Here is a 27,277-nt window from a genome sequence, read left to right on the forward strand (position 1 = left end):
GTTCCTACCTTTGATCCTCTAGTTGGTCCTTATGTACAATCTAGAGCAGCAACAGGGTTCAGACAGATTTAGGCTTCTTCTGTACAGTTAACTCATTTTAATGATAATGATAACTACATTAGTGTTCACACCACCGCACAATAATAGTAATGTTATATAAATCATTCACCTTTATTGGCATGAACCTATTTACTTTTATAAAAAGTTTGCAATTGTTTAGTTGTCATTGAACATATAAATATGCTTTTGCAGCGGCTATAACCAGCAGCGCTGGGTATATCTAAACAGTGTATCTAGTTTGTGTAATCTATTATACAGTGATAGACCCAGGGTTCCCAAACCTTAGTTAACTTCAAATTCAAGGACCTTTAAAGGACTTTCCAGGTACAATACCCTCAAATTCAAGGACTAAATGTGAGGACACATTTCAAGTGAGATTAAGGTTACATCACGTTACCTTTTAAGATACATTGTTACAGTTCCCTTACAAGGGAACTTGCGCTGCATCACTGTAATGACACTTTGGGGATGCCTCCAGGGGTAAGTGCGTCTGAATGTGTATATCAAATTCAACCAATGGTGAGGCTTAACGCAAAGACAAGGTGACACGGGAGCCAGGAACTATATATTGCTATCTGAAATATTGCCAAAGACGGCGTTACAGGGACGCAGGAAGTATGGCAAGGGAGACGCAGTGTCTCGTTCCCTTCTCAGGGAACAACAGTTACAAACGTAACCCGAGATGTTTTCATGTGTCAAACACAACTATGCAAAAAAGCATTTTGGTATGAATCAACATTCGCATACAGAAAATATAAGCATTTAAACCGAACAGTTTAGCACGTGTGCTTAAAAAGTCTAGAATTTTAATGATATTATCCTACACTACACAGGGAATAATATGGATTTTTCCAGAAAACTTCTTGCATAAAATAGATTCAAGCATTTTCAATGACCTGTATTTATGTATGTATATTTTCAAAAACTTCCCAGGGCCTTTGAATTTTCCCCCCCAGATTCACAAACTTTCAAAGATTTCAAGGACCCGTGGGAACCCTGTAGACCGATATATTGCAGTGCCCAATATTTGTCTGATATTTGGATTTTATATTATCTGAATCTGCCAATAAATCTTCTCAAACATCCACAGGTTGAGAACCAGGAACACCATACCAGTTTTTTCCAGACTTGCAGTTTGTAGTGGCACATTTGCAATGCACCTGCGCATTATATGTGTATATGCAACTTAAATGAGGCTCAGCAGAGCGCGTCGAATGACGACGCCACCGGTTTTTGTACAGAAACTCTCATGTGATACAGAGGTAGTGATAAACACGATGTGCAAACATCTTTGTGTGGTCAATTTTGATTTTGTGGCGGATTGAGAAATAAATGAATGTATGGGGATGTTTAGCATTTCAACAACGCTTTCACTTGTATGATATCACAGCAGTAGGCAGCGCAAATATAACGACACACCTATAATCCCTCCCACTGCGAAGTGTTACTAAACTCGATGGAAAAGCTAACCAAGCTAAAGTGAGGTGAGCTGACCTGACCCAAACCAAAATGTGGGGTACTATGCAATGGAAAAGCGCCATTAAATAACTAGCTTCTGGTAACAGCCATGCGATTCAGAAAAGAGTTAGTAGTGAGCGTTTGTTGCCATCGGTATGTTGCACAGTGACTCTTCATGAATCGTGTGAGTCCAAGATAACGTTGTTACCAGAAGCTAGTTTAAAGTTTAAAATATGGATATTTGTCTTACAATATCACATCTATTACCTCGAAAAGACCTTTATTAACGCCTTAGAGCTGTGTGAATTACTTTTGTGAAGGATGGATGCACATTTTATGGATCAAAGTCAGAAGTTGTTCCCTGATCCCTGTTCTCCCATTATATGCTTGGAAAAGCAAGGACATTTACTAAAATAACTCCAAAGATGCCTGAAAGATGACGGACATATTTATTTCATATTGCTTGATTGGGTAATTTTGATATTTGGCTGGAGTATTACTTTAAAGGAACAGTATGTAAGAAATTTACATCAATTAATCATAAAATGGCCCTGATATGTCACTAGATATTAAGAAATCATTTTCATTTCAAATACTTATATCATTGACAACAGTGGTCTGGCCAGGATATTGTCATTTAAAAAGTGGAGTTGCAGCCCTCAACTGATGTTTATGTTGTCATTTTGTTTATTGGCCACCAGTTGTTTGATTGCAGTACCAGTTTTAGCCACAAGTTTTGTGATTGCAATAACAGTTTTGGCCACAATCATACATACTGTTCCTTTAAAGGGATAGTTTACACAAAAATAAAAATTTTGTCATCATTTACTCACTCTCATGTTGTTACAAACTCGCATACATGTCTTGGTTCTGATAAACACAAAGGAAGATATTTTGAGAAATATGTTTGTGGACCCCATTTACTTCCATAGTAGGAAAAAAGAATACTATGGAAGTAAATGGGGTCCAGGAACGGTTTTGTTACAAACATTTCTCAAAATATCTTCCTTTGTGTTCATCAGAACCAAGAAATGTATTCGGGCTTGTAACAACAAGAGGGTGAGTAAATGATGACAGAATTTTCATTTTTGGCTGAACTATCCCTTTAATATCACCTTTATCAACTTTATTTCCTCTGGATGCATAGAGCACTGAAATGGAAGTCATATGTCTCCAGAGTGTCTAGCATTATTTTTCCCAGTAATGCCCTGGCAGCCATTAATAATTAAATATAAATATCATTTCATTAATTTGCCTTAGGAGACAAGCAGAGTAAGATAAACCCAATTTTCTCCTTACTTTCTGACGTTATTGATGTTTCTTTGCACTCTCATATCAGTAGACGTGAAATGAGTCAAAGCACTTCACTCTATATTCCTGCTAGGATTGTTCGTGAATGTGCCACAAACTGTGTGTTCAAAAGTCTTATGTTCCTTTACAGGTAACATGCCAAAAAAAGTTCAACACAAGCGTATGTAATTTTTCTTTTAGCACCTTTGTATGCATCATTTGCTTTATGACAGTTTCTGTCTGATCTTCTGCTGTAGCAGTGCCTAGACTGTCTTCAGTATTTCTCATGGTAATTACTTTCCTGGAAAATCCCCAAAGAGGCAATGTCTTGTTTATGGACAATACATTTAATGGAGGAAATTAGAATAGGACTGTATTTCTCAGCAGCTGTGTACACACACAGAGGAATCCGTGAGGGAAGCCATTAAAGTAAATGGCAGAATAGAGCTGAGAATTGCAGACTCATAATTATTCAAAAATGCCTCGGGTGAAGTCTCACCGAGACTGTTTACTTATCTCGCTCCTCGAACACCTCCTTGGTCTGTTTGAAGAGCCGTATCAGTGTCTTACAGCCAATTTATACTTATCATCCACCAAAAAACGTTTTTCCCTTCTTCGTGTCACCTACTGTTTAGCACAAAACACACACTGAATCTTACTGTTAACTATTTACATAACCTGTGCACCAACACAGATTCGGTTTCAACTGTTGTTTGCTGCTTCTGCTAAATGGAACCTGATCTGTATCGTAACAGTGTTTTTAAGTGTGAAATCACCATTATTCAGCATGTTTAATACCCATCAGCCCCTCTCTCATGGCTGGAGCGAATACGAACTGCAGTCCTGGCATTAGGAGGGCCATTATGGCAGTCTCTTTACAGGCCGGTCCAGATAAAATAGGATTCGAAAATACTTTGGGAGTTTAGGTCCATCAGCACATTGGAACCGAATAAAATGGATGATGGTAATGACTTACAGGCCAGGGGAGCACAGCGTCCCACATCTCCGCGTGGAGGCCATTTTGTTGCCAGATCCCTTACCGCACGCATGTCAGTTGCAATGGAGTGGCAAGGAGGCAAAAACAAGATCAGAGTGACGAATATGGCTGCTGGCCAAGTAGCTCCTGTCGGATGCGAGTTCGGGGACTCTTACATCGGAATTTCACCGGGAAAAAACCCTACGTCTACCGAAGACAGCTGCATAGATATGCATTTGCCCCACACCAATGGTGAAATCAACCGTGGGTGCACGTGGTTTGCAAACATTTGCGACTTTTTATTTGTATTTACAAATGCATAGATCACGGCGTACAGTATTGAAGGGACCCTCCACTTTTTTTTAAATATGCTCATTTTCAATATCCCCTAGAGTTAAACATTTGATTTTTACTGTTTTGGAATCCATTCAGTTGATCTCTGGGTCTGGCGCTACCACTTTTAGCAAAGCTTAGCATAATCCATTGAATCTGATTAGACCATTAGCATCGCGCAAAAAATAACCAAAGAGTTTTGATGTTTTTCGTATTTAATACTTGACTCTTCTGTAGTTACATCATATACTAAGACCGACAGAAAATTAAAAGTTGCGATTTTCTAGGCAGATATGGCTAGGAACTATACTCTCATTCTGGCGTGATGATCAAGGACTTTGCTGCCGTACATGGCTGCAGTAGGCACAGTGATATTACGCAGTGCCTGAAAATAGTCCCCTGTCATTGAAAGTTACTAAGGGGACTATTTTCGGGCAGCGTGTAATGTCATTGCGCCTCCTGCAGCCATGTTACAGCAGAAAAGTCCTTGATCATTACGCCAGGTTATTTTGGTTATTTTTAGCGAGATGCTAATGGTCTTATCAAATTCAATGGATTGTGCTAAGCTATGCTAAAAGTGGTAGCGCCAGACCCGGAGATCAGCTGAATGGATTCCAAAATGGTAAAAATCAAATGTTTAACTCTAGGGGAGCTAAAAATGAGCATATTTTCAAAAAAAGTGAAGTGTCCCTTTAAAACACCTTTGTTATAACGTGATTGTGGATTGGGGTGCATGTATTTGGACTCGGGAGGCTTGGTGCTTGGCAGAATCCAAATGGTCTTTCAACGGTTGTGTTTTAGAAAATAAAGCCATATTTGGGATGATTACCCAGCTTAAACTGTCACAAGAGTTGAATGTGAATAACCTGAGTGCCAATTTTGAATCGTATTATACAAAAAATGACGTGTACAGCTATGTAAAATATGACGAGAGAAAGTAAAAGAGAGAGAGAAAGAAAACATGGCACTTGGTCATGACAGCTTCATGGCCTGCGAGTGAAAAACAAGGGATTAGTTTTACTCATGTCTCATTTCGATGACTGATGTAATCAATTTTAACAAACCATTGTAACGAATATGTAATTATGTATTTTTTCATCCGCTGTAGGTCTTGTGGAGATTTGCTTGATGCACCCACTGGATGTTGTAAAGACCAGGTAAACATAATTTATCATTTTTCTCTCTCTCTTTCTTTTTCTCATTTCTTTGTTCTTCATTCAGGACTGGCTAGCATTGCGTTTTCTTCCTCTGTGGGAACTCATGGCAGTAGCTGCAGTCTTTTTGTGGAAAATGAAATGCATCATTGACTTATTCCCCCACAATATACCTTTTAATGTTCCTAAATTGCTCGCATACTTACCTCATTATTTCACCTAATTTCATCCCTTGTTTTGATGTCTGTGGTTCTTAAAGTCAAAGAGATGTTAATCTAAGCGAAAGATTGCATTTTTTGGCCAGCGGTATCTTTTATTCCCCATCATCTTTAAGTAAAGTTAAAACTATAGAGTTGAGATGGTGTGTGATCTGTGCCCTCACATGAGAGCCTCTCTGTATGGAGTAAACAGGTTGTGGGCCGGTGCTAAACCTTTACAGCTATGGAGTGCCCTGCTAGGACCTCCGGTTGGGTGACTAACACCCCTCGCACCCCACAAGCGCTCTCTCTGATCCTCACAGTTTTTCGTTGAATAAACTTTTTGAGATGATAATGAGATGTTTGTGCTATTGAGGAAGAAGCGCGGTTGTAAAGGTGGTTTGTTTTGTGCAACTTTGTCAATTTGCATGCATTTGTTTGCAGCCATGTGCCCATGTATGTACACCCGTATGAAGTGATATTTGATACTCCAGAGTCCTGTAGAGTGATTTAGGATCAGTGTTTAGGGTAAAGGGTTTATTACAGGTAAGGCCACAGTTAGGCCGCTTTTTCCTCACACAGGGTCAGGGTTAAAAGTGCATCCTCTGTTTTCTTTGTAATGCTCTTCCTCAAGAAGTGCTAAAAGCCCAGCGCAGAGCACCAGTTTTATTTGTTTTGTGTGGGTCTGTGCGTGTGTGTCGGTGCATCAGGCCAACTGCGTATCACATGTGAGTGTGGCTCGCATATGTGACCTTATCTTTCATAAGCTCAAATTGAAAGGTTTCAGGCTCAGTCAGTCTGACAGCTGCTCTGTTTCTGTTCTTTCAACTCATAATGAAATACCATAATGCTGAAATTACTTTTAGTTATTGAAAAACCATAACCCTTAAATAGTATTAAAAAAAACAAATAATATAATTAAGCCAGATTGTGTAGCTTGTGGAGACGTACAGAGCATTTAAAAATGTGTTCTTAGCAGTCATGCACACTTGAAACAAAATAATTTTTAGGCACTTGTTCTGCTGGCTGTATATCCCACGTGTTATACTGGCCACATGGTTTATATACAGTAAATAATGTTAACAGCATTTTTTGTAAGAAAAGTAAACCTTCCGCAAGTAGAGGCTTTGAGCCAAGACACGTTCAAACAAGTTCATACAAGACAAACATGCATTTGGTTTAATCTTTAAAAAAAAATCATATATGTTATGAATTATGCATATTCATATTTAATATATTTGAAAGCATCATACTGTACCTGGATGATTCTGAAACGCCGGAATGACGTTCCCGTAAATCTTGAAATGTCATGACTGTCCAATCAGAATTAAGCATTACAGAGTAACTTGTAAAAAATGTATTAAAATAAAATAAATAAAATATTTCTCACTACTCACGAGAGCATCAGTTATGGACACTTTTCAGTCCCTCCAGACAAACGTGATGGTGCGATCGCATGATTTAAAGCATAATCAGCCGAAGTCCGCATATTTATGAGGGGGGCCCATTGTTTCAAATACGCCACACTTTTGCGCAAAATATGCGTACATGCATAATTTCATAATCCCCGCATTTTCGTAGCAAAAATCACATATATCTTAGCAGAAAGTTAAAAAATGTAGCATTTACCTAACAGAAGCGCAGCCATGTCCCCGGTTGTCATGGGAATATTATGAAGTGACGTGATTATGTGCCGTGAACATCATTGAAAAGCTGCAAAAGTTTTTGCAAGTTCCTGCAGTTTTTGCAAGTTCCTGCAATTTTTGCAAGTTCCTGCAATTTTTGCAAGTTCCCGCAATTTTTGCAAGTTCCCGCAATTTTTGCAGGTTCCCGCAATTTTTGCAGGTTCCCGCAATTTGTGCAGGTTCCCGCAATTTTTGCAGGTTCCCGCAATTTTTGCAGGTTCCCGCAATTTTTCCAAGTTCCCGCAATTTTTCCAAGTTCCCGCAATTTTTCCAAGTTCCCGCAATTTTTCCAAGTTCCCGCAATTTTTCCAAGTTCCCGCAATTTTTTCAAGTTCCCGCAATTTTTTCAAGTTCCCGCAATTTTTTCAAGTTCCCGCAATTTTTTCAAGTTCCAAAGTTCCCCGCAATTTTTTCAAGTTCCCGCAATTTTTTCAAGTTCCCACAATTTTTTCAAGTTCCCGCAATTTCATTGCATAAAATTGCATAAATATCCCGCATATTCCATTGCATTTTTAAGAAAACGTACCGCAAGATCAAGAATATTTGCCCGCAACAATCACAAAAAAACTCGTTTTTCTGGAAGGACTGACTTTTCCATAATTTTTCATTACTCTTACACAAATATGTTAATTTATTGCTTTTTTGTCATTTGAGAACATCTAGTAGGCCTATCCATTTTTTACTCTGTTTAACTTACATCCTGTTATACACTCGGGCATAAATGTAAGCATTGTGGTAATATAATTTTCACCACAAAATGCAACAAAATTAAAATATATATATTTTCTTATAGGTTACAATTATTATTTGTCCAAGTTAGAGAACACATATTTGTTTGTATTATGATAATTGTTTTGTATTACTATATCAATTGTGCTTTTATGGTTTCATAATATTGACCAATATTAGTATATGTATTAAGGGTGTCGCGATTTCGATTTTAAATCGAAATCGATCGAAATTAAGTCACAACCTCAAACTTTGAATTAAAAAATTGGATCGTCGATGCTGCCACACCCCCATGTCACGTCCGGTCGGCTTGCCAAGTGGGGGAAAATAAACCTCTCAGAGGTGCCTTTAAAAACATCTGTTCAGCGGAATGCGATTTATATTTTAAACACAATGGATGTATTGCTACAACTCCTTGAAATGCATATCATAAACAGGATTACTACCTAGTAATCTGACTTCGGACAGAGCCCAGCTCTCTGCACGTGCGCGAGAGAGCTGCCAAGATGCAGCAGGTTATATTATAAACAAAAGGGATAGTTTGCCCCAGCTCGCATAAAACGCATAAAACTGAACAAATACGTAAGGATTACTACTTTAGTTTATGTTTAGACTTTGGACAGATGCGAGAGCGCATGCACGTGAGACAGAGAGAAGCGTAGCTGCTTATGACGCACTGGTTTGATTTCAGATGCTAGGAGTCCAAGACATGTGCATTAAGTCCATGTGCATGCAAGAAGGAATCCTCACTCTACAAGCTCTCTCGCGTAAAGTGAAGCCCACAAACCCCCATGCAAGGAAAAGCACGCAATCCGCATGTTAATGTGAAACTGTAATAATAATAAATAATAATGGCATATCATTTTTTGTCTTTCAAAAAAAAGAGTTAAAAATCGAGAATCGAATTGAAGCGTGACCTTAGAATCAAAAATGTAATCGAATCGAGGATTTGGAGAATTGTGACACCCCTAATATGTATAGACGGTTTCATCAGTAACAGCATAAACAAGTGGCTGTCGCGGTTCGCACGTAACTTCCGGTAAACTCCGCTAATAATAAATAACAACAAAGTACTTTAAACGTAGTTTATTTATATAACAAGTAAAAAAACAACACATAGATTACATAGGAAACCAAAACATTTGTTATATTCGACGAGGCAAGAGATCAGTTTAGCAACTAGTCAGACCATTAAAAAAACGAAACCGGAAGTAAAGTTCGGATCCAGACGTGTATCACGTGCGTCCAATGAAACCGTCTATATACAGTAGGTATGCATAACGATTAATCGCGATTAATCTATAGCAGAATAAAAGTTTTTGCTTACAAAAACTTACATTTGTGTGTGAACTGTGTATAATAATTATGTATATATGCACATGCATGTATAATAATAATAAAAATATATATGAAGTATTTATATTTATATATAATATAAATTATACATAAATATACAAATGTATATACACATGTTATCATTTATTAAATATATATACAGTCTTGTTCAAAATAATAGCAGTACAATGTGACTAACCAGAATAATCAAGGTTTTTAGTATATTTTTTATTGCTACGTGGCAAACAAGTTACCAGTAGGTTCAGTAGATTCTCAGAAAACAAATGAGACCCAGCATTCATGATATGCACGCTCTTAAGGCTGTGCAATTGGGCAATTAGTTGAATTAGTTGAAAGGGGTGTGTTCAAAAAAATTGCAGTGTGGCATTCAATCACGGAGGTCATCAATTTTGTGAAGAAACAGGTGTGAATCAGGTGGCCCCTATTTAAGGATGAAGCCAACACTTGTTGAACATGCATTTGAAAGCTGAGGAAAATGGGTCGTTCAAGACATTGTTCAGAAGAACAACGTACTTTGATTAAAAAGTTGATTGGAGAGGGGAAAACCTATAAAGAGGTGCAAAAAATGATAGGCTGTTCAGCTAAAATGATCTCCAATGCCTTAAAATGGAGAGCAAAACCAGAGAGACGTGGACGAAAACGGAAGACAACCATCAAAATGGATAGAAGAATAACCAGAATGGCAAAGGCTCAGCCAATGATCACCTCCAGGATGATCAAAGACAGTCTGGAGTTACTTGTAAGCACTGTGACAGTTAGAAGACGTCTGTGTGAAGCTAATCTATTTTCAAGAATCCCCCGCAAAGTCCCTCTGTTAAAAAAAAGGCATGTGCAGAAGAGGTTACAATTTGCCGAAGAACACATCAACTGGCCTAAAGAGAAATGGAGGAACATTTTGTGGACTGATGAGAGTAAAATTGTTCTTTTAGGGTCCAAGGGCCACAGGCAGTTTGTGAGACGACCCCCAAACTCTGAATTCAAGCCACAGTACACAGTGAAGACAGTGAAGCATGGAGGAGCAAGCATCATGATATGGGCATGTTTCTCCTACTATGGTGTTGGGCCTATTTATCGCATACCAGGGATCATGGATCAGTTTGCATATGTTATAATACTTGAAGAGGTCATGTTGCCCTATGCTGAAGAGGACAAGCCCTTGAAATGGTTGTTTCAACAAGACAATGACCCAAAACACACTAGTAAACGGGCAAAGTCTTGGTTCCAAACCATCAAAATTAATGTTATGGAGTGGCCAGCCCAATCTCCAGACCTTAATCCAATTGAGAACTTGTGGGGTGATATCAAAAATGCTGTTTCTGAAGCAAAACCAAGAAATGTGAATGAATTGTGGAATGTTGTTAAAGAATCATGGAGTGGAATAACAGCTGAGAGGTGCCACAAGTTGGTTGACTCCATGCCACACAGATGTCAAGCAGTTTTAAAAAACTGTGGTCATACAACTAAATATTAGTTTAGTGATTCACAGGATTGCTAAATCCCAGAAAAAAAATGTTTGTACAAAATAGTTTTGAGTTTGTACAGTCAAAGGTAGACACTGCTATTTTTTTGAACACACCCCTTTCAACTAATTGCCCAATTGCACAGCCTTAAGAGCGTGCATATCATGAATGCTGGGTCTTGTTTGTTTTCTGAGAATCTACTGAACCTACTGGTAACTTGTTTGCCACGTAGCAATAAAAAATATACTAAAAACCTTGATTATTCTGGTTAGTCACATTGTACTGCTATTATTTTGAACAAGACTGTACATGCATAATAACTTACCTATACAAAATTATTATACACAGTTCACAAACACACATGTAAGTTTTTGTAAACAAAAACTTTTATTCTGCTATTGATTAATCATGATTAATCATTATGCATCCGTAACATACACACTCTCAATCTGTCTGTCTGTCTCTCTCTCTCTCTCTCTCTTTCTCTCTCTCTCTCTCTCTCTCTCTCTTCTCTCCTCTCCTCTCCTCTCCTCTTCTCTTTTCAGTCACACTAAAGTAGACTAATTGGGGTAGTGAAGGGTTAGTAGAGCTGAAATCTATTAGCATAGGTCTCAGAGAGTTACTGAAGCACAAACGCCCAGCACACCTCCTCAGCGACGCTAGCTGCAGGACTGGCTCCTATTAGTGACTTACTACCCCTTTAATGTCCGCTGCTTTAAATTGGTCTAAAATGCCAACCAGGGTGAGTTTTTTTGGCTTGCTCTCTTTCTTCAACGAGCCGCTTTAGTGGAATCAAAGGCTTTTTTCTGAGGGGAACCTGACAAAATGTATACCTGGGAATACATATTTACCCTGTGCAAATGAGGTTGCTGGAGCCATGTAGAGGCGGAGATGAGAATTTGGGGGCCGAGGGGCCCGTAGATCTCAGACACACACACACACAAACAAACATCTGGCAGTAGATTAGGAGAACATTAAGAGGATGTATTTCAAGACCATGATTGTTTGTAAGGTTAAATCAATGTTTACTTTAAAGTTGTACTTTCATTCTTCATACATGTTTACCTTCAGAAAGGAGCACTTCCAGCTGACCGACATGATTTGTGTTACCACATTCACCGGCATTAGCCATACATTCAAATGAGAAAGATCATTTGCAAATCGAGGACGGGTCAATAATTATGTCTTATATTTACATGCATTCGATGGTGCTCATTCTGTGTTGGAATGTTTACGGTTTTTCAAAGTAAGCTTGGTGGGGTGTGGGTTGGGGGTTAGTTAGACTTCTAAGGAGACAGTGAGACTGGAGTTACAGCTTTTCATTAACCTGGAAACCACCTAGTTACATGGTTCATGGGCTGGTCTCAGCTCACTTGGAGGTAACAAAGGGTGTCAGGCGGCACTTTCGGCAGGGGGCGGCTGCTCGGGGCAGCCCATCTGACTCTGATCATCATGCCGGCCGCGCTGCCGTACTCATTAGAGTCTAAGAATGAGCTTGCTTTGCTCTTGTTGAAAAGCTCCGGTTTCGTCGCTTCACTCCTCCCCAAACACACCTTATGCCCCTCCTACAGACTTCGAACCTATTTTTTTACACAAGGCAAATTGTTTAAAAAAAATTTTGAAGGTGGCAAACTTTTTTATTGTTATGCAAGTTTAAAAATGGCAATGTTTTCATAATTAAAAATTGTATTACACAAGAAAATATTACATATTTGTAAAAAAACAATTATCCTATACACACATATGAGATTAATAGTATTTTCATGTCAGCAACCTAATAAAACTGATTGTTTGATATGGAGCTGTTCTTTCCATATGAACTTAACCAGCTGACCATTACTTATCTTGGTAACCCCACTTTGCTAGACGCTTTCGATTTTGGAAGAAATAAATTGAATAATGAATAAATGACTGCAAATATTCAGAGTTCCTACAGATCCTTGTAATCCTTGAAAGTTTGTGAATCTGGAGGGGAAAAGTCAAGGCCCTGGGAAGTTTTTGAAAATATACATACATAGATACAGGTCATTGAAAGTGCTTGAATCTAATTTATGCAAGAAGTTTTCTTAAAAAAAAATCCATATCACTCTGTGTAGTGTAGGATAATATCATAAAAATTCTAAACTTTTTAAGCACACGTGCTAAACTGTTCGCTTTAAATGCTTTTATCTTCTGTATGTGAATGTTGATTCATACCAAAATGCATTTTTTGTATAGTTGTGTTTGACACATGAAAACATCTCAGGTTACGTATGTAACTGTTGTTCCCTGAGAAGGGAACGAGACGCTGTGTCTCCCTTGCCACATTTCCTGCGTCCCTGTAACGCCAATATTTCAGATAGCGGTATACTTCCTGGCTCCCGCGTCACCCTGTCTTTGTCGTTAAGCCTCACCATTGGTTGAATTTGATATACACACTCAGACGCAATTACCCCTGGAGGCGTCCCCAAAGTGTCACCACAGTGACGCAGCACGAGTTCCCTCAAAAGGGAACTGTAAAAATGTATCTTAAAAGGTAACTCGATGTAACCTTGCTCTCACTTGAACTTTATTCCCACATTTAGTCCTTGAATTTTGAGGGTATTGGATCTGGAAAGTTGTTGAAGGTCCTTGAATTTGAAGTTAACTAAGGTGTGGGAAGCCTGAATATTGCATTTTGAATTATTAAAAAAAATGCTTGGCAGTTTGCATCCCTTTCTCTATGTGTAAGTATAAGTGTAAGTATATATATGATACTATAGAAAGATATATAGAAATGATGGAAATACCACAAATGTGCATATTGTAATATGCATATTGCAATGGTTTGCAAATAACTGAATACCCCTTCAATGTCAAAAATTGAATGTTTGGGCCACAAAATTCATAACTGAGCACTTATTGCGTCTGCCCACATTGAATGATCCACACCATGACTCTTTTGGGTATGACTACAGATACCCGCTCATCTGCTTACACCTGGGGTTCCCCCTTCAAAACAGTCGCTACGATGTCTCAATCTTTATCAAATCTTAGCATGGTTGAAAGGGAGCTTCATTAAATGAAAGGGGGGAGTTACGCTGGAAACAATGTTTGTCAAAGCAACTGACAGCTGAATGTAAGGGGTAAACCTACAAACTTCCACCCCCGACTGCTGACTGAACCCTGCTGCACTCTTGATGGAATCCCTCAACCAGCCTTTAAACAGCAGGGCTCAAAGCTCAGAGGCCAGAGAGTCGATCCAGCCCAGTAAAGCAGCACGCCGCTCAGCTGTGCTCCAGTGATGTCTTAATCCTACCATGCCCTGGCTGGCAGCTCTAGTGGAAGAAACTGCATGCAGGTGTCCAACTACGGCTATCTGCGAAGTCTGTGCTGCATTCAGTGGTCAGACGGTTACTACTCGCAATGGTGGTGAAAAATGTCAGTAGAACGTTGCTTGTGGGATGTTTCTTTACAAAGACAATCTAAAGCCAGTCCAAAATAACTACAGAGCACTATTATTTGTGGTTTAGAAAGAGAGTTAAAAAGACTTTATATTTGTGGCTTACCACTGACGTTTTGGCCAAGGTATTCACTGGGATGTATGACTGTACTGTTTGACAGATCTCTGGACAATCAAGTATGATTAGTAGTTTTAGTTAGTATTATTTGTGTATGGATACTAAAAAATATGCGTAAATGTTGGACAGGGTTAAAAGCGAGCGAGCGTAGTAATAATGTACACTCTAAAAACAAATCCGTAGAAATTACAATGTTATTGCAGCTGGGTTGCCGGTAATTTACGGTAGATTTAAATTTATGTTATTTACTAGCAAGAGTTTGTTCAAAGTTAAATAAATTTTAAATATTAACAAGTCTTTATCTTTACAGAATAAAACTATACAATAACAGCGGCATGCAAAGCATTCTGCAATTTCTACAGATTTTTTTACAGTGTAACGTATACAGTAAAGTATTAAGTTAAGCCAATGGTGGCGGATTCTCCAGGGGATGAAAAAACCTCTAGGAGAAAAACCCTCCTGTCTAGTCCAGGGGGAAAACTCCTAGGAGTAGAAGAACCCCTGAGAGATATATATATCGCCGCTGTCCGATGAAAACCACATATGTCCATTTTGCCGATTTTGAGATTTTTCGACGGATTGAATGTCCAGGTTCATTTCCGTATACAGTATGCGTCACATACCTAAATGGCCAATGAAAAGTTGTGAAATCATGTCATCTGATTTTCACGTATATCCATTTGGTGTCAAAGCTGTCAATCACGCCGTGAATCTCCCGCCTGTGAAGCGTCTCGCCGGTCTCGTAAAGTTTCATCGAAGCTCAGCACTGGATATAGCCGAATAAACATAGCCTGGTGAGACAATGACTTTCCTTCATCGAGGTAAACGTTTCCCCCTGACGCCAGACGTACGTCTAGGAGTGACAAAACGGTAGGACTGTGCAAACAAAGTATCTGTCTAGTATAGTGTTTACACTGTGGACATCCCACCGCTTTTTGAGCTGGTGTTGCTGGGACTGTTACATGTGTGCAGTCGACATTGTTTAGGGTTTTATGCTGAGTATTTTCTTGTTGTTGACTGGTCAACCCTATGCCCATTTTTGATGCGCCGTTATTCAAGATTTTTCCCGTCCTACTGTAATGTTTTTTATCTGATCTTTTCCCACCACTTTTCAACACAAACTGACGCTCCTGCTGTCTAGCATTACCATGTCAGTGTATTGATTGATTGTCCCTTCATGGCTTGCAAGAGACATTTAATAAATGTATAATTAATATTAAATAAACTAAGCGTATTTAACTAAGACGTAGGCTATTTAATATAAACTGAGCGAATTCATCTGTCAATATAAAGCGCGACTTTGCCATTCTAATTAATTATATGAAGAACGCGTATCGACCACAGTTACTGTAAAATATGCACGTATGTCCATTTTAACTCCATTTTATATATAAATACTATCGGGGTATGTGAACAAGTAAGTGGATTAAACAGGTTCCTCCGGTGGTTGTTGGTCAGGCATCGGCTGGGCATCACATTGGAGGACGGTCAGTAGATCAATGTTGTGATGACCTTCACAGCAGCAGGAACTGGGTCTGTTTGTCTCATTGTCCTTGGGGTCAAGGACAAGACAGGGAGAGAGATACAGAATCCTATTAGCGTACAGTATTGTGGTTTAAATCAGCTCGGTTCCAGACAGGCTTACTATTGCGGCATAAGTATATTACCCAGATGAGTTATGTGAATGCTTTGTTCTGGACAAACTAACTATTGCGGGATAAGTACATTTACTGTACATTTTATGTGAATGCTTTTTTAAAGAAGAAAGTCGTAAAGGAGGGTATGCAGTGTTCCTACTTAAACGAATCCCTTTTCAATTGCCTTTGTGTGAAGGGGATGTAATCTCACATTAAAATGATCCACTTTGCGGGTTTTGCTATTACCTCTGAAAAAAAAGTATTATTTTTATGTAAAAGTACCGGGCCGGATTGGCACGAAATCCAGTGACGTCACCAGCATGCACGCTCCCGAGCCTCTCGCCTCGTCTACTGACTTTGCACTCAACAGCAAAAACACTGCAACATGTCTGATAACATTAAGAAACGACCTGCTCCCAGCACAACACAGACTTCACACATTGTGAAGGAAAAAAGTATCTGCTGAAGCTCGTAAAGCCAAACGTGATCCGGATCAACTTCGTACAAAAACACGGATTAACATCGGCAGGGCATTTGAATTATGAAGAAACCTCCGCTTTGTTTTGGGTATAAAAACGGATCCGGAGTTGGCTTTCATACGATTGGACAGGTAAGCTAACATTACTACAAAGCATGTTAAATATATTTTGATTATGTGCTTTAGTTTTTTAGATGTTTCGGTTTGCTAGCCTTCGCTTTAGCATGTGTTCGCCCAATCGTCGTCGATCGATGACGTAAAACTGCGGACGCGTTTGTTTGCGTGCGTTGTACAGTCTGACATTGATGGAAACTGAGATTATACAGTGTGACATGGACTTAACTATGATATTGATCGCACAGTATGGCAAGCAACAATCCTAAAGGACTATTTCAAATAGCACAGTGTATACCGGGCTTTACTGTTATACTGAAATTGTTCAGTGCAGTTCACTAACCGTTTTCGTTGTCTTACCATAAATGTACCTATATAACACCACATAACATAGGCTAAATGCAGTCAATTTAACGTTGCAGTGGGACTTTACCTGAGTTTCCAGCATGTTGTGTGGTGCTTTCTCCGGTGTGTTGCATCTCAGTCTGGCCGTCACTCATGAGTTCGAGCTTGCGCTTGTAAACTTATTGGTTGCAATCTGAAACATCCCTGCTAGAGGCCGCTGAAAGCTACATAAAGCCCCTTTAAGTTTAGATTTAAATTGATCGACTGTGGATCAATAAGGAGCATCAAAGTCAATATTGTGAAGATATTAAGTTTATATTGTCACAAAATGTTCTTTAGAGGACAGGAGTTTAGATTACTTTAATGATGATCTACTGTATGAGCTTTTTGAAGCTTCGTATTGACCCCATTATACTGCAAGATAAAATGATCACATTTTAATCTAAATTAGAAAGTCATACATCTTGGATGGTATGAGGGCGAGTAAATTATGAGCTTTAATATTTGGGTAAAATATATCTTTAACCCCTTTTTTATTTTGACATGGCTGCTTTAAAAATAGTCCAGCTTTTTACATAAGTGAGTTTTGACAATGGGATTTCTCGTTGTTCACCATTTTGTCAACTCGGCTATAGAGTTAAATTTGCTTTTTGTGTAAAATTCACTTTTTAAAAAGGTTTATTTTCTTCCTAACTGATTTCAAAATTGTTTTGCATCAGTTATGCACTGCTTTGATTACAAAAAATATATATCATATATTAAAAAATATAGCTCTCTTATAAAGTTACTGTTTATGTTTAAAGAGATAATCAGTCTGTGAGGTACCCATCAGAGCACATTCTATTCATAGCCTCAATTGCAATATTTTTTAATTACATCTTTTTATATTAGCTTGGCTTCTTTTATGTATGTTAACATTTTAAACAATAATAAACATAAGTAAAATAAAATAAAATCAACAAGTAAAACAAAAAAAATTGAGTAGATTATATCAAAAACTAGCCCTCCAGATTGTTTTATCCATTGTGGTAGCCTTTGCTCACAAAAAGGTTGGAGATCCCTGACTTATACGCTAGCACTTATTTTCACTTTGTTTACCAAATATATTACTTTATTCTTTGTACCATCCATACACAAATGTAATTGCAAAATATATCTGTAGAACTTACTGGCAGCTGTTCTCCAGTAACTTACTGTAAATTTAAAATGGTTATTTACTGGCAACAATTTGTTCAAAGTTAAAAGAACATTAAACATTAACAAGTCTTTATCTTTACAGAATAAAACTAAAATAACAGCCCCATGAGAACCATGAATTAAAAATCTGAAGAAGAAAAAAACAGAAAAAGTTTAATGAGGATTTTTGGTTCCCAAAATGCTTTGCAAAAGGCTGTTATTTTATAGTATTATTTTGTAAAGACAAAGACTTGTTAATGTTCATTTAACTTTGAACAAACAGCTGCATAACTGCAGCACATTTTTACTGTGTACCAACAGCTTAATGTCACTACAAACTCTTACGTTGTGTTGATATGCGAGGTTTATTGCAAGATCATTATTTAAGTGCAACAGATGTTAATGATACCTCAAATTGATCTGCTTGAGGATAGCTGGGTTATCACTTTATTGAGCAATGCTAACCACTGAATTATTATCTTTCATGTCCCTTAAACCTTATTCGCACAGGTCTTTGGCACCCAGAAATATCCATAAAATTGGCAGACATGCTTCTGTGTGAACACAAACACGTCCCGTAAATGTTCTGGAATCGCTCCCGGAAAGAGGACCTAGTAACTATTGCTTTAAAGGGGACATTCCACAAGATGTTTTTAAGATATCAAAATAAATCTTTGATGTTCCCAGAGTCCTGTAGTTTTAGCTCAAAATACCATATAGGTAATTTATTGTGGCAAAATAGGCACTTTATGGGTCTGAGCAAAAATGCACAGTTTTTGTGTGTATCCCTTTAAATCCAAATGAGCTGCTCAGGTGGGCGGAGTCTCAAGTGCTTGCGCTGTAGAAAAGACAGAGCATCAAGAGGGAGATCCTCTCACGAAAGAAGTTAGTAAGCGATGTTCAGCATGATATATTTGAACAAGTTTAAAAAGTCAATCATCTGTTTTATGCATACTAAATACATGTTTATTAGCAGATGGGGAACATTGTGGAATAAAAATAAAGACTTTTAGGTCTCATGCTGCCAGTGTTTTAAACAGGTACAATGATTTTCAGCATGTTACAATAAAATACACATCCACAAACACTCAGAAGTTTACTTTTTGACCAAACCACACGAGCACATTTGATCTGTAATAAAACAACACGTTTGATGCTTAAACTTTAGAGAAACAGATCAAATGACATGTTTATGCTTATTGTGTATGATAGTGAATACACGTTGTTCTCTCACTATGTCTCGTGCATTGCATTAATCCTCGTGTTCATTCATATAAACTTCAGAGAAATATATTAAACAACATACTTGTATTGATGAAAGTGAACTGTCGCGTTGCTCTCTCTCCCGTTCGTTCGCTCATTCGCTCTCTCTCTCACTCTCTCTCTCTCTGTCTCTTGCACTAAGGTAACGTTCATTTTCATCTTCAACCTTTAAAAAGACCATTAAAACTACAAGCTATAAGATTGTATGCTACTGTTTGTGTTTGAGGGAATACAAACATGTCGTGCTGTCAGTCATTCTTTCTCTCTGTATCTCGCACTCGTGAGGCCGTGTCATGGTTGGATAGTGCAGATGAAGGGGTGGTATCATTATAATAAGACCCCCTTGGGGGGAGCGAAATCCGAATGACCTATATATTCACATGCTTGCAGAGAGTCTTACCAAAACAAAGTTACATGGTTGCTGTTTTTCATGTTTTCTAGGTTGATAGAAGCACTGGGGACCCGATTATTCCACTTAAACATGGAAAAAGTCTGATTTTCATGGAATGTCCCCTTTAAGGGGCATGCTGTAGTGAGGATGCGCATGTCATTGCAACATGAAATAAAAATGAGGGATTTACATGAATATTAACATTCAGGACAAGAAATGTCTGCAAACTGGACTTAAGCAGTTATCAGGGAGATCGTCACTATCTGCGCTGAAGCTGAGATTATTCAGCAGCATAAAAGATTAGCGCATCATGCGCTCATAGCTTATAATAAACAAAAATGCACATGCGTCATCACAACAAGATATATTGTTCAGCTCTTTAAAACAGGGGTTTAAAATTGCACATTAACATTCACAATGAGAAATGTCTGCAAACTGACTGAAATAGAGATCAGGGAGCTCGTCACTATCAACTCTGAAGATGAGATCATTCACTAGAATACTAGAACAATGCGTGACACGCTCCTTTATAATCTTGTTATAAACAAAAATGCATGCGTGTGGTTTCTGGAGAGAGAAATAACAGATAATAATCAAACTTCAGAAGCTGCAGAGAAAAACCTACCAAGTGCAGGACTTTTAAAACAGCACGTGTCTTTACGGGATCTTTACGGCATCTAATTGATGCACGCACAGATTCCAGAAAATAATTGGTAATGTGAATGAACCAAAAATCTAACAATCCCGGACAAATCCCAGATGCATTTTTTGTGTATTTTCAATAATGTCTCTGTGAAAAGGGCTTTACATACACTCAAAACACTATAGCACTGTGGCAGTGACTATTGTATGAGGAAGCATCACTTGTATTTTCTTCAAATGTAGTTGAGAACTGAGTTTGACAACAAGGCAACGTGTGCCAGACCTTGTGCTGGTTAAGAAAACCTCCTGTTGATGTGACTGCCATTGCATGTTATGACCTGGTATTAAACAGGTCTGCTCTAAGGAGGTGTCACAATCACCCAAATGCATTATGTTACAAACGTACAAAAATGTCCCAGTGTGCTGAAATGACCCGTTTTAGAGAAGCAGTAAAGTGCCTGATGAAAACTCATTTGTCTCCAGCGTCTGTCAGACGCCTCGCAGCATCTGTGACCCACTCCTTCAGGTTTTTGTTTTGCAGCGGCCGTGTTCCTTCCAGGCGGGGGGTGAGAAGCGCGAGTGGAGGGTTGTAATTCAAAGACTCATATTTCGTGCAGCAGAACCACCGAGTGCAGTCCTGATGACCTCACGCTGCACTGTCCTGACGGTCTGTGTAATAGCTGCCAAACTCCTGCTGTCCAAAGAGTCTCCACTATCCTTAGCAGTTTCCTTACTTCAAAGCAGCCATAACTATGCTGAACCAAGCTGGACTATCCAAACTCTCCTGATCTGACATTACTAGCATAGCAGTGTTAGTTTTGCTCAGGAAAAATGGCCTTAAGGTGGAGTATTTTGCCATTACATTTTCAACAATTTTGATCATTTTGCTTATGGGTAAAGGATGATCCAATAGGTGAACATTAAAGGAATAGTCTATTCATTTTCAATATTAAAATATGTTATTACCTTAACTAAGAATTGTTGGTACATCCCTCTATCATCTGTGTGCGTGCACGAGTAGTTATACGAGCAAGTTTGGTGGTACAAAATAAAACGTAGCGCTTTTCTAAGCGGATTTAAAAGAGGAACTATATTTTATGGTGTAATAGTACTTTTGGGAGTACTTCGACTCGTCTGAAAAGTCCGCTCCCCTTCTCCCTCTCATAATGGGAGAGGGAGGGTGTTACTGAGTCGAAGTACTCCCATAAGTGCTATTACGCCATACAACATAGTTCCTCTTTGATGTGTTTGGTCACTTCTAACTTTATCTCTAAATGGTACCATTGATTGAATGGGGCTAAGCTAAATGCTATCGAAGCGTCGCAGCGCGCTCCAGCGCTTACGTGCACGCACACAGATGATAGAGGGATGTATCAACAATTCTTAGTTAAGGTAATAACATATTTTAATATTGAAAATGTGTAGACTATTCCTTTAACAACCATATCAGTATGTTTGGCTACTGCTTGCCGTTACTGTTTGGATATTCATAATGCTTGATCATCATATAATGGGACTTTACTACTTGTTTATGAAATGTGTTAAATAATGCCATGCAAAAAGATTTCTGTTTTTACAAAAGGTCAGAAAGAGGTTGTCAACGCAAGGCCCAAAACTGTGGGAGGGAAGCAGTTTGTAGGATAGGTTAAACGTTGTCCAAGAGGTCGCCTTGAGGGAGGACGTCATTTCTTGTTCCCCCTCAGGCGGCTTCATTACCCCAGTCATGGTGGAGCCTGTGGTGCCACTGAAACCCAAGCTGTTCTGACCCAGACCGAGACCGGGAAGCATGCGGTGTCAAAAGCGCCACAACTTTATCACTTCCCTTTACCCAATCTTCTATCTTCTTTTCTGCTTTATCTCCTACCCTCCAAAGGCTTAGCTTTATGGGACACCTCCAGCCAAAGGCCCAGCAGTATAAGTTTACCTGAAGAGGCATCAGAGCAGAGACAGTTTTAAGAGAGAAACTTTCCCTGTGGTTTTCCAAATGCTTCGCGTTTCATGGGTTCATTTATATCGACAATGGATCTCAACAGTCAGCAATTTTTTTACGTTCGTATAGTCAGATTGTTTACTGTTGTATCTGTTAGGATTCTTCTTCTTCCCCAGTTGGAGTTTATGGCAGCCCTATAAGCTATATGTAGGAAAATTATGACATTTGGCACACTTGTCCTGAACAGTAATCAACATAGCACTAACTCCACAGCGCCACTAGCAGTTCAAAAAAATCACTTTTCAGGTGATTATAACTGTAGAGCTCTTTTGATCTAAAAAATATTGAATTAATACATGTGATTGCTTTCGCATACTATCACATGAAGGCTGAATGTTTTTCGTTTTTATCTCTGTTCAAAAGTTATAACGTCGCAAACTTAACGATGTTCAGCCAAAATTGGTTCTGAGGCTGTATATGAGAGTTTGTACCCATCATCGGCACCATGAACTGGGGGTCTATGCCAAATTTGATGACAACGCCACCTACAGTGCGCAAAATTTGGTAGGGAACATAGACGTGATGTCCTGCAAGTACCTGAGAAGTGTAAAGACAACCCCACCTAAAGTTTGAAAGATATAAACGTTTTTAAAAAATGATTCTAAATACTTTGTCTGAAATTAATTTTCTTTGTCTTTGTATTCCCTGGTTTATGCCGATTGTAACGATATCTCATTTGTCATTTTCCAATAGAGCTGTGACAATGCATCGCGTTTCCCATTTAAATAGACCTGTCTGAAATTGATTCGGAATCGCAAGACTTTAATTTTGTGTTTCATGCCCAGCTTGTGCATGTACTACGGGTCTTTGATCAGTAGGAAGTCCTTATCGATCTAAAATCATTACGAGTCTGAGTCGTTTACAACGTGCTTTAAAAAAAACAACACTCGTCAAACACAATCATTCAAAATATTCTTTATATCAGGAAAATATCTGAAACAATCTGAAGAACAGCAATATTAATATGCCTCTACTAGACATATTTCCCGGAATAGCGTTTGTCATGCTGCGTTCAGACCAGCCACGGTAGAGGTGTCAAGCGTGAGTGATTTCAATGTTAAGTCAATGTAAAGACGCGTTGACGCGTGTCTGGAGGTCTTGCGGCGTGAATTAGGCGTTTAGCGTATTAGCGTTTTCCGCGGGAATGTCTCGATGACTAGACTGAGGCTACGTTTACATGGAAACGATCTGAAAAGAAACCGCAAAAGTGGCGTTGCGTTATCACTTTTTATTCCGCGTTTATACAAGCATTTTGAGGGGGAAATCTGCGTGCATATGGTGACGCAAAAGTGTGTGATATTCGATGTAGTATGCACTCGTAGGCGGCTAGGTGGCAATGTGAAGCACTGACACACAACAACACCAAGTCCTGGAGCCTGCGTACAACCTTCTTCCTGGTTCTCCCAGGTCTCGTCCAAAGCCGTCTGGTTTGCCTCCAACGAATTGGCGCATCAACAGTTTCACTGAGGTAATTAATGCGCCTTCTCTGATCAGTAATACTTGCTGTGAATAATTCGTACAACTGCTGGAAAGACTTATTTTTATCAGAGCTGCTATGGCAACTTGAAGGTCCGACGTATGGAAATAATCTGACATGTTTGTTGTTATTTTCCTGAACTGGCACATGCCTGTGACGTAAACGCATACGCGACGAGAGCCACCGTGAGCAGACTTTTGCTTTTTACTCTTTAGACGAGAACGCGACGGTAGATCGTTTTTAAGATTTCCACTCTGAAGGGTGGTTTCACTTTTTTGCGTTTTTAAGCCCCCAAAACGCCATCGCCATGTAAACGAAAGGCACATCCGATAAAATATTTTTACGTTTTCACCCTTGAGCGTTCTCGTGTAAACAGGCCCTGAATGAAGCGAGTAAACTCAAAATGTTCAAGCGGCAAACTAGACGCGATAGACGCGAATTTGACGCCACAAACGCGGCTGGTGTGAACCCACGGTAATGGTTCTTCTTCTGTGGCACAAATGGCGTTTCTGCACGAAAGCGCCCTCTGGCTTTTGGATGTGGCAGCATTTCACCATAATTCTTTAAAAGTAATTGATTGAGAAAACGCGCATTTGCACGATTATTTGTCACAGCTCTATTTTAAAGCATATGTAAAACAGTTTTTTCGCTACTAATTTTACAAATGTGATCTGATTTTGTGAAACTCGGCTCACGTAACCTTTGGACTGAGCTCCTTAGAAATGGCTAAACAGGTTTTTGATATTCTCTACCTTCCTGAGAAATACCTGTTCAAAGTTGACTGTGGCATTGTCTCATTGTCATATTAAACTAATCTGACTGTATATAACATGTTGTGCATTACTATACAAAATGTTTTTTCTGACTTCATTCCCACTTAAGCTATCTGATTCTCATGTACATTGCATTTCAGTTATTTCTGCTCTGCAGTGTCATTTCTGCATTTTCGGGTCAATGCTTGCAGCTCTGAAAGCTCGGCAATCTGGCTAAACTATGTCAACTGAGTGGCACGACCTAATAAAGCACATGCATCAAGACTCAGAGGTTGGGAGTTCGACTCCCATTTGATGTGTGTTACGTTTACCTATAAACATTTCCCAACCTGTCTGTTTTTCACTTAAGTTATATTTCTGCCATCATTGCTCTTGTTGCTCTGCTCTGTGCTAGCTGCACCATCGGTGCTTGGGTTGTGCTTGTAGTTATATTTATTATTGTGTTTTCTTTTATGGTTAAAAGTAATACAATCTAGAAATGTAAAATGTATGTTCATATTTGAATGAAATGTTTACTGTATATTTTATATGGTTGGAAAAATGGTACTCTCTGCACAGTACGTTTTGAAATTGTGAACACGGCCATGGTCTTTTTTCCTTTCTGCTCTAAGTTTGATTAAATGTCAGCATTTGCCATATTGGAGCATTTAGGTTAGAGAGGTTTAACCTCATGTATCATTGCAATGGACGTCTGCCATCTTTATGATCCTGCTCATTAAAATTAACTGTCTAGCTGTAAAAAATAGATTTCCTTTTAATGCCGCCTTCTGGATTCTCTTATGTACCGCTGATTATGTGTTAAGGAAACTTTGCTCACGTGCACGTTTTACTTTCATTTCAGCTCTTGGCTAAAATGTTGTTTACAGGCAACCTGTGGAAAATTGAATGAATTACCCTTAAAGGGATAGTTTGCCCAAAAATGAAAATTCTGTTACTGTTTACTCACCCTCAAGGTTTTACACCTGTATGAGTTCCTTTATTCTGTTCAATACAAAAGAAAATATTTTGATGAATTATGGTATGCACACAATTGACGGTACCCATTCACTTCCATAGTAGTTGTTTTTCCTTCCATGAAGTCAGTGGGTAACTGTGTGATTAGTTTACTGTATGGGTACCATAATTAATCAAAATGTCTTATTTTGTGTTTAACAAAGTAAAGAAACTCTAAGGGGGAGTAAATGACACAATTTTCATTTTTTTGTGAACTATCCCTTTAACACCGCTGGCTGGCTCTCTATATATAGCAATAAATATCATGACTTATAAAATTTCTGTAAGAAGACTTAAAGCACAGACTGCCAGCATCCAATGCCAGCCCGATATAATATTTTTCTTCTGTCAAGTAAAATCATAGTTTCATTTGTAATAGCCTTGCAAAAGTTTTAAATGGAACATATGCAATATTCAAAGTGTTTTTTTCATTCACTGGACATTGTTTATTATCATAAGGTTAATATTTAGCCATGTAGAGTTCTTTGGGGGAATACCCCTATATTTAACAAGACAAATTTAAGAGACCTTTTTAAAAGTTTAGCCGTCAAACCTATCAAACACAAACCTTTTGATCAACTCAATAACCTCAACCCTTCCCACAGGCCTTTTTTAACACCATCATTATTAGGCCTCAACCCATCAGCTTGCCTTTTAGAGGGGCATAGCCCCCCCTGTCGGACCTGGTGTTGGCCCATTACATTCAGGGTCTGGGAAGGGACAAGGCCCTAGGATGGATCCCAGCCTGGATCTGAAACATTTCATTCCTTTCTATAAAAATACAAAGAGTAAGTGTTCGTCTGGTCTTTTTTCTCATTTACTGAGTTCACCGTTTTACAGGGAGTTTTAGGTCAGGTGGTGATGGTAAGGTTTTTTACCCCCGTTGCTCATTTCACCAATAGAAACTCCGCTTTGGCCTCACCTTCACCCTCACCTGACCATCCACGAAGGCGCTCAGGTCCTATAAAAAGAGAAGACAGAAGGTTAGTGGAGGTTTTTGATGAACTCACAGAAATCGTCACCTGTAAGTATATCTTTTCTTTCTGGGTTTAGGTTGAGAGGAATTCTGAGAGCTGGATCTTTTAACAAAGCCCTTGAGCTTTCCCCAGTTCCTCTGTTTGTTGACTTTACGATTGGGAGCTTGGCTCCAAGGCCGACTGAATCCACTTTTCTGATCCTCTTCAGTTCTTGAACTTTCTCCATATAAAGTACGTCTAAAAGTGCACTTCTGATCTTCTGGGTCAAAGATGTTGCCCATTTACATGCAAAAAGGCACATTTCTTGTACAAGGTGTCATCTTGGCAAGAGCGGGCAACATGGCAAAGATGTGAGGAACTACTGGCAGTAGAAGATGCCTAAGAAAGAACCCCCATTATCTCACACTCCCTGAGCTGTCATTTGGCGCTTTTGGCTTTTTTATGGCAGGGTAGGTAAGGGGCATGAGGAAATTAGGTGACCCCGAGGTCAGCAGTGGAATCAAGGAGCTGAAAGCGGACCACGGCTGTGCCACCTCTAGGCTAGAGTCGGACCATCCCTGCCTACTACAGAAAGGGAAACTCGGCCCATGGTGGGACAGGGCGCTTTCGTTCCTTGACCTTGCTCTCATGTGCCTTTAATTAAGTCAGATTTAAATTTGTTTACAAGCTCCACTGGCCTTAAATCTTTTGGTCTTGTGCCCCCATCCCCAAGCCTGCCGTTTCAGAATCCCTCTAATCTTCTTTCTCTTTAATATGGTGTTGGACGTGTGTTTATGATGCTATT

The 27,277-nt window shown here is 39.0% G+C and overlaps 1 protein-coding gene across 2 annotated transcripts in view; it reads left to right on the plus strand.

Annotated features, from left to right (window-relative positions):
- Window positions 1–27,277, plus strand: part of LOC141348963 (mitochondrial 2-oxodicarboxylate carrier-like) — a 141,792-nt gene that overhangs the window by 92,095 nt on the left and 22,420 nt on the right. For both annotated transcript variants that reach the window (XM_073864821.1, XM_073864820.1), the window contains exon 3: window positions 5,226–5,274. In XM_073864821.1, the coding sequence (XP_073720922.1) occupies window positions 5,226–5,274 (49 nt within the window). The remainder of the gene's footprint in view (window positions 1–5,225; window positions 5,275–27,277) is intronic.

This window comes from Misgurnus anguillicaudatus, unplaced genomic scaffold (genome assembly GCF_027580225.2).
Source record: "Misgurnus anguillicaudatus unplaced genomic scaffold, ASM2758022v2 HiC_scaffold_28, whole genome shotgun sequence".
NCBI lineage: Eukaryota > Metazoa > Chordata > Actinopteri > Cypriniformes > Cobitidae > Misgurnus > Misgurnus anguillicaudatus.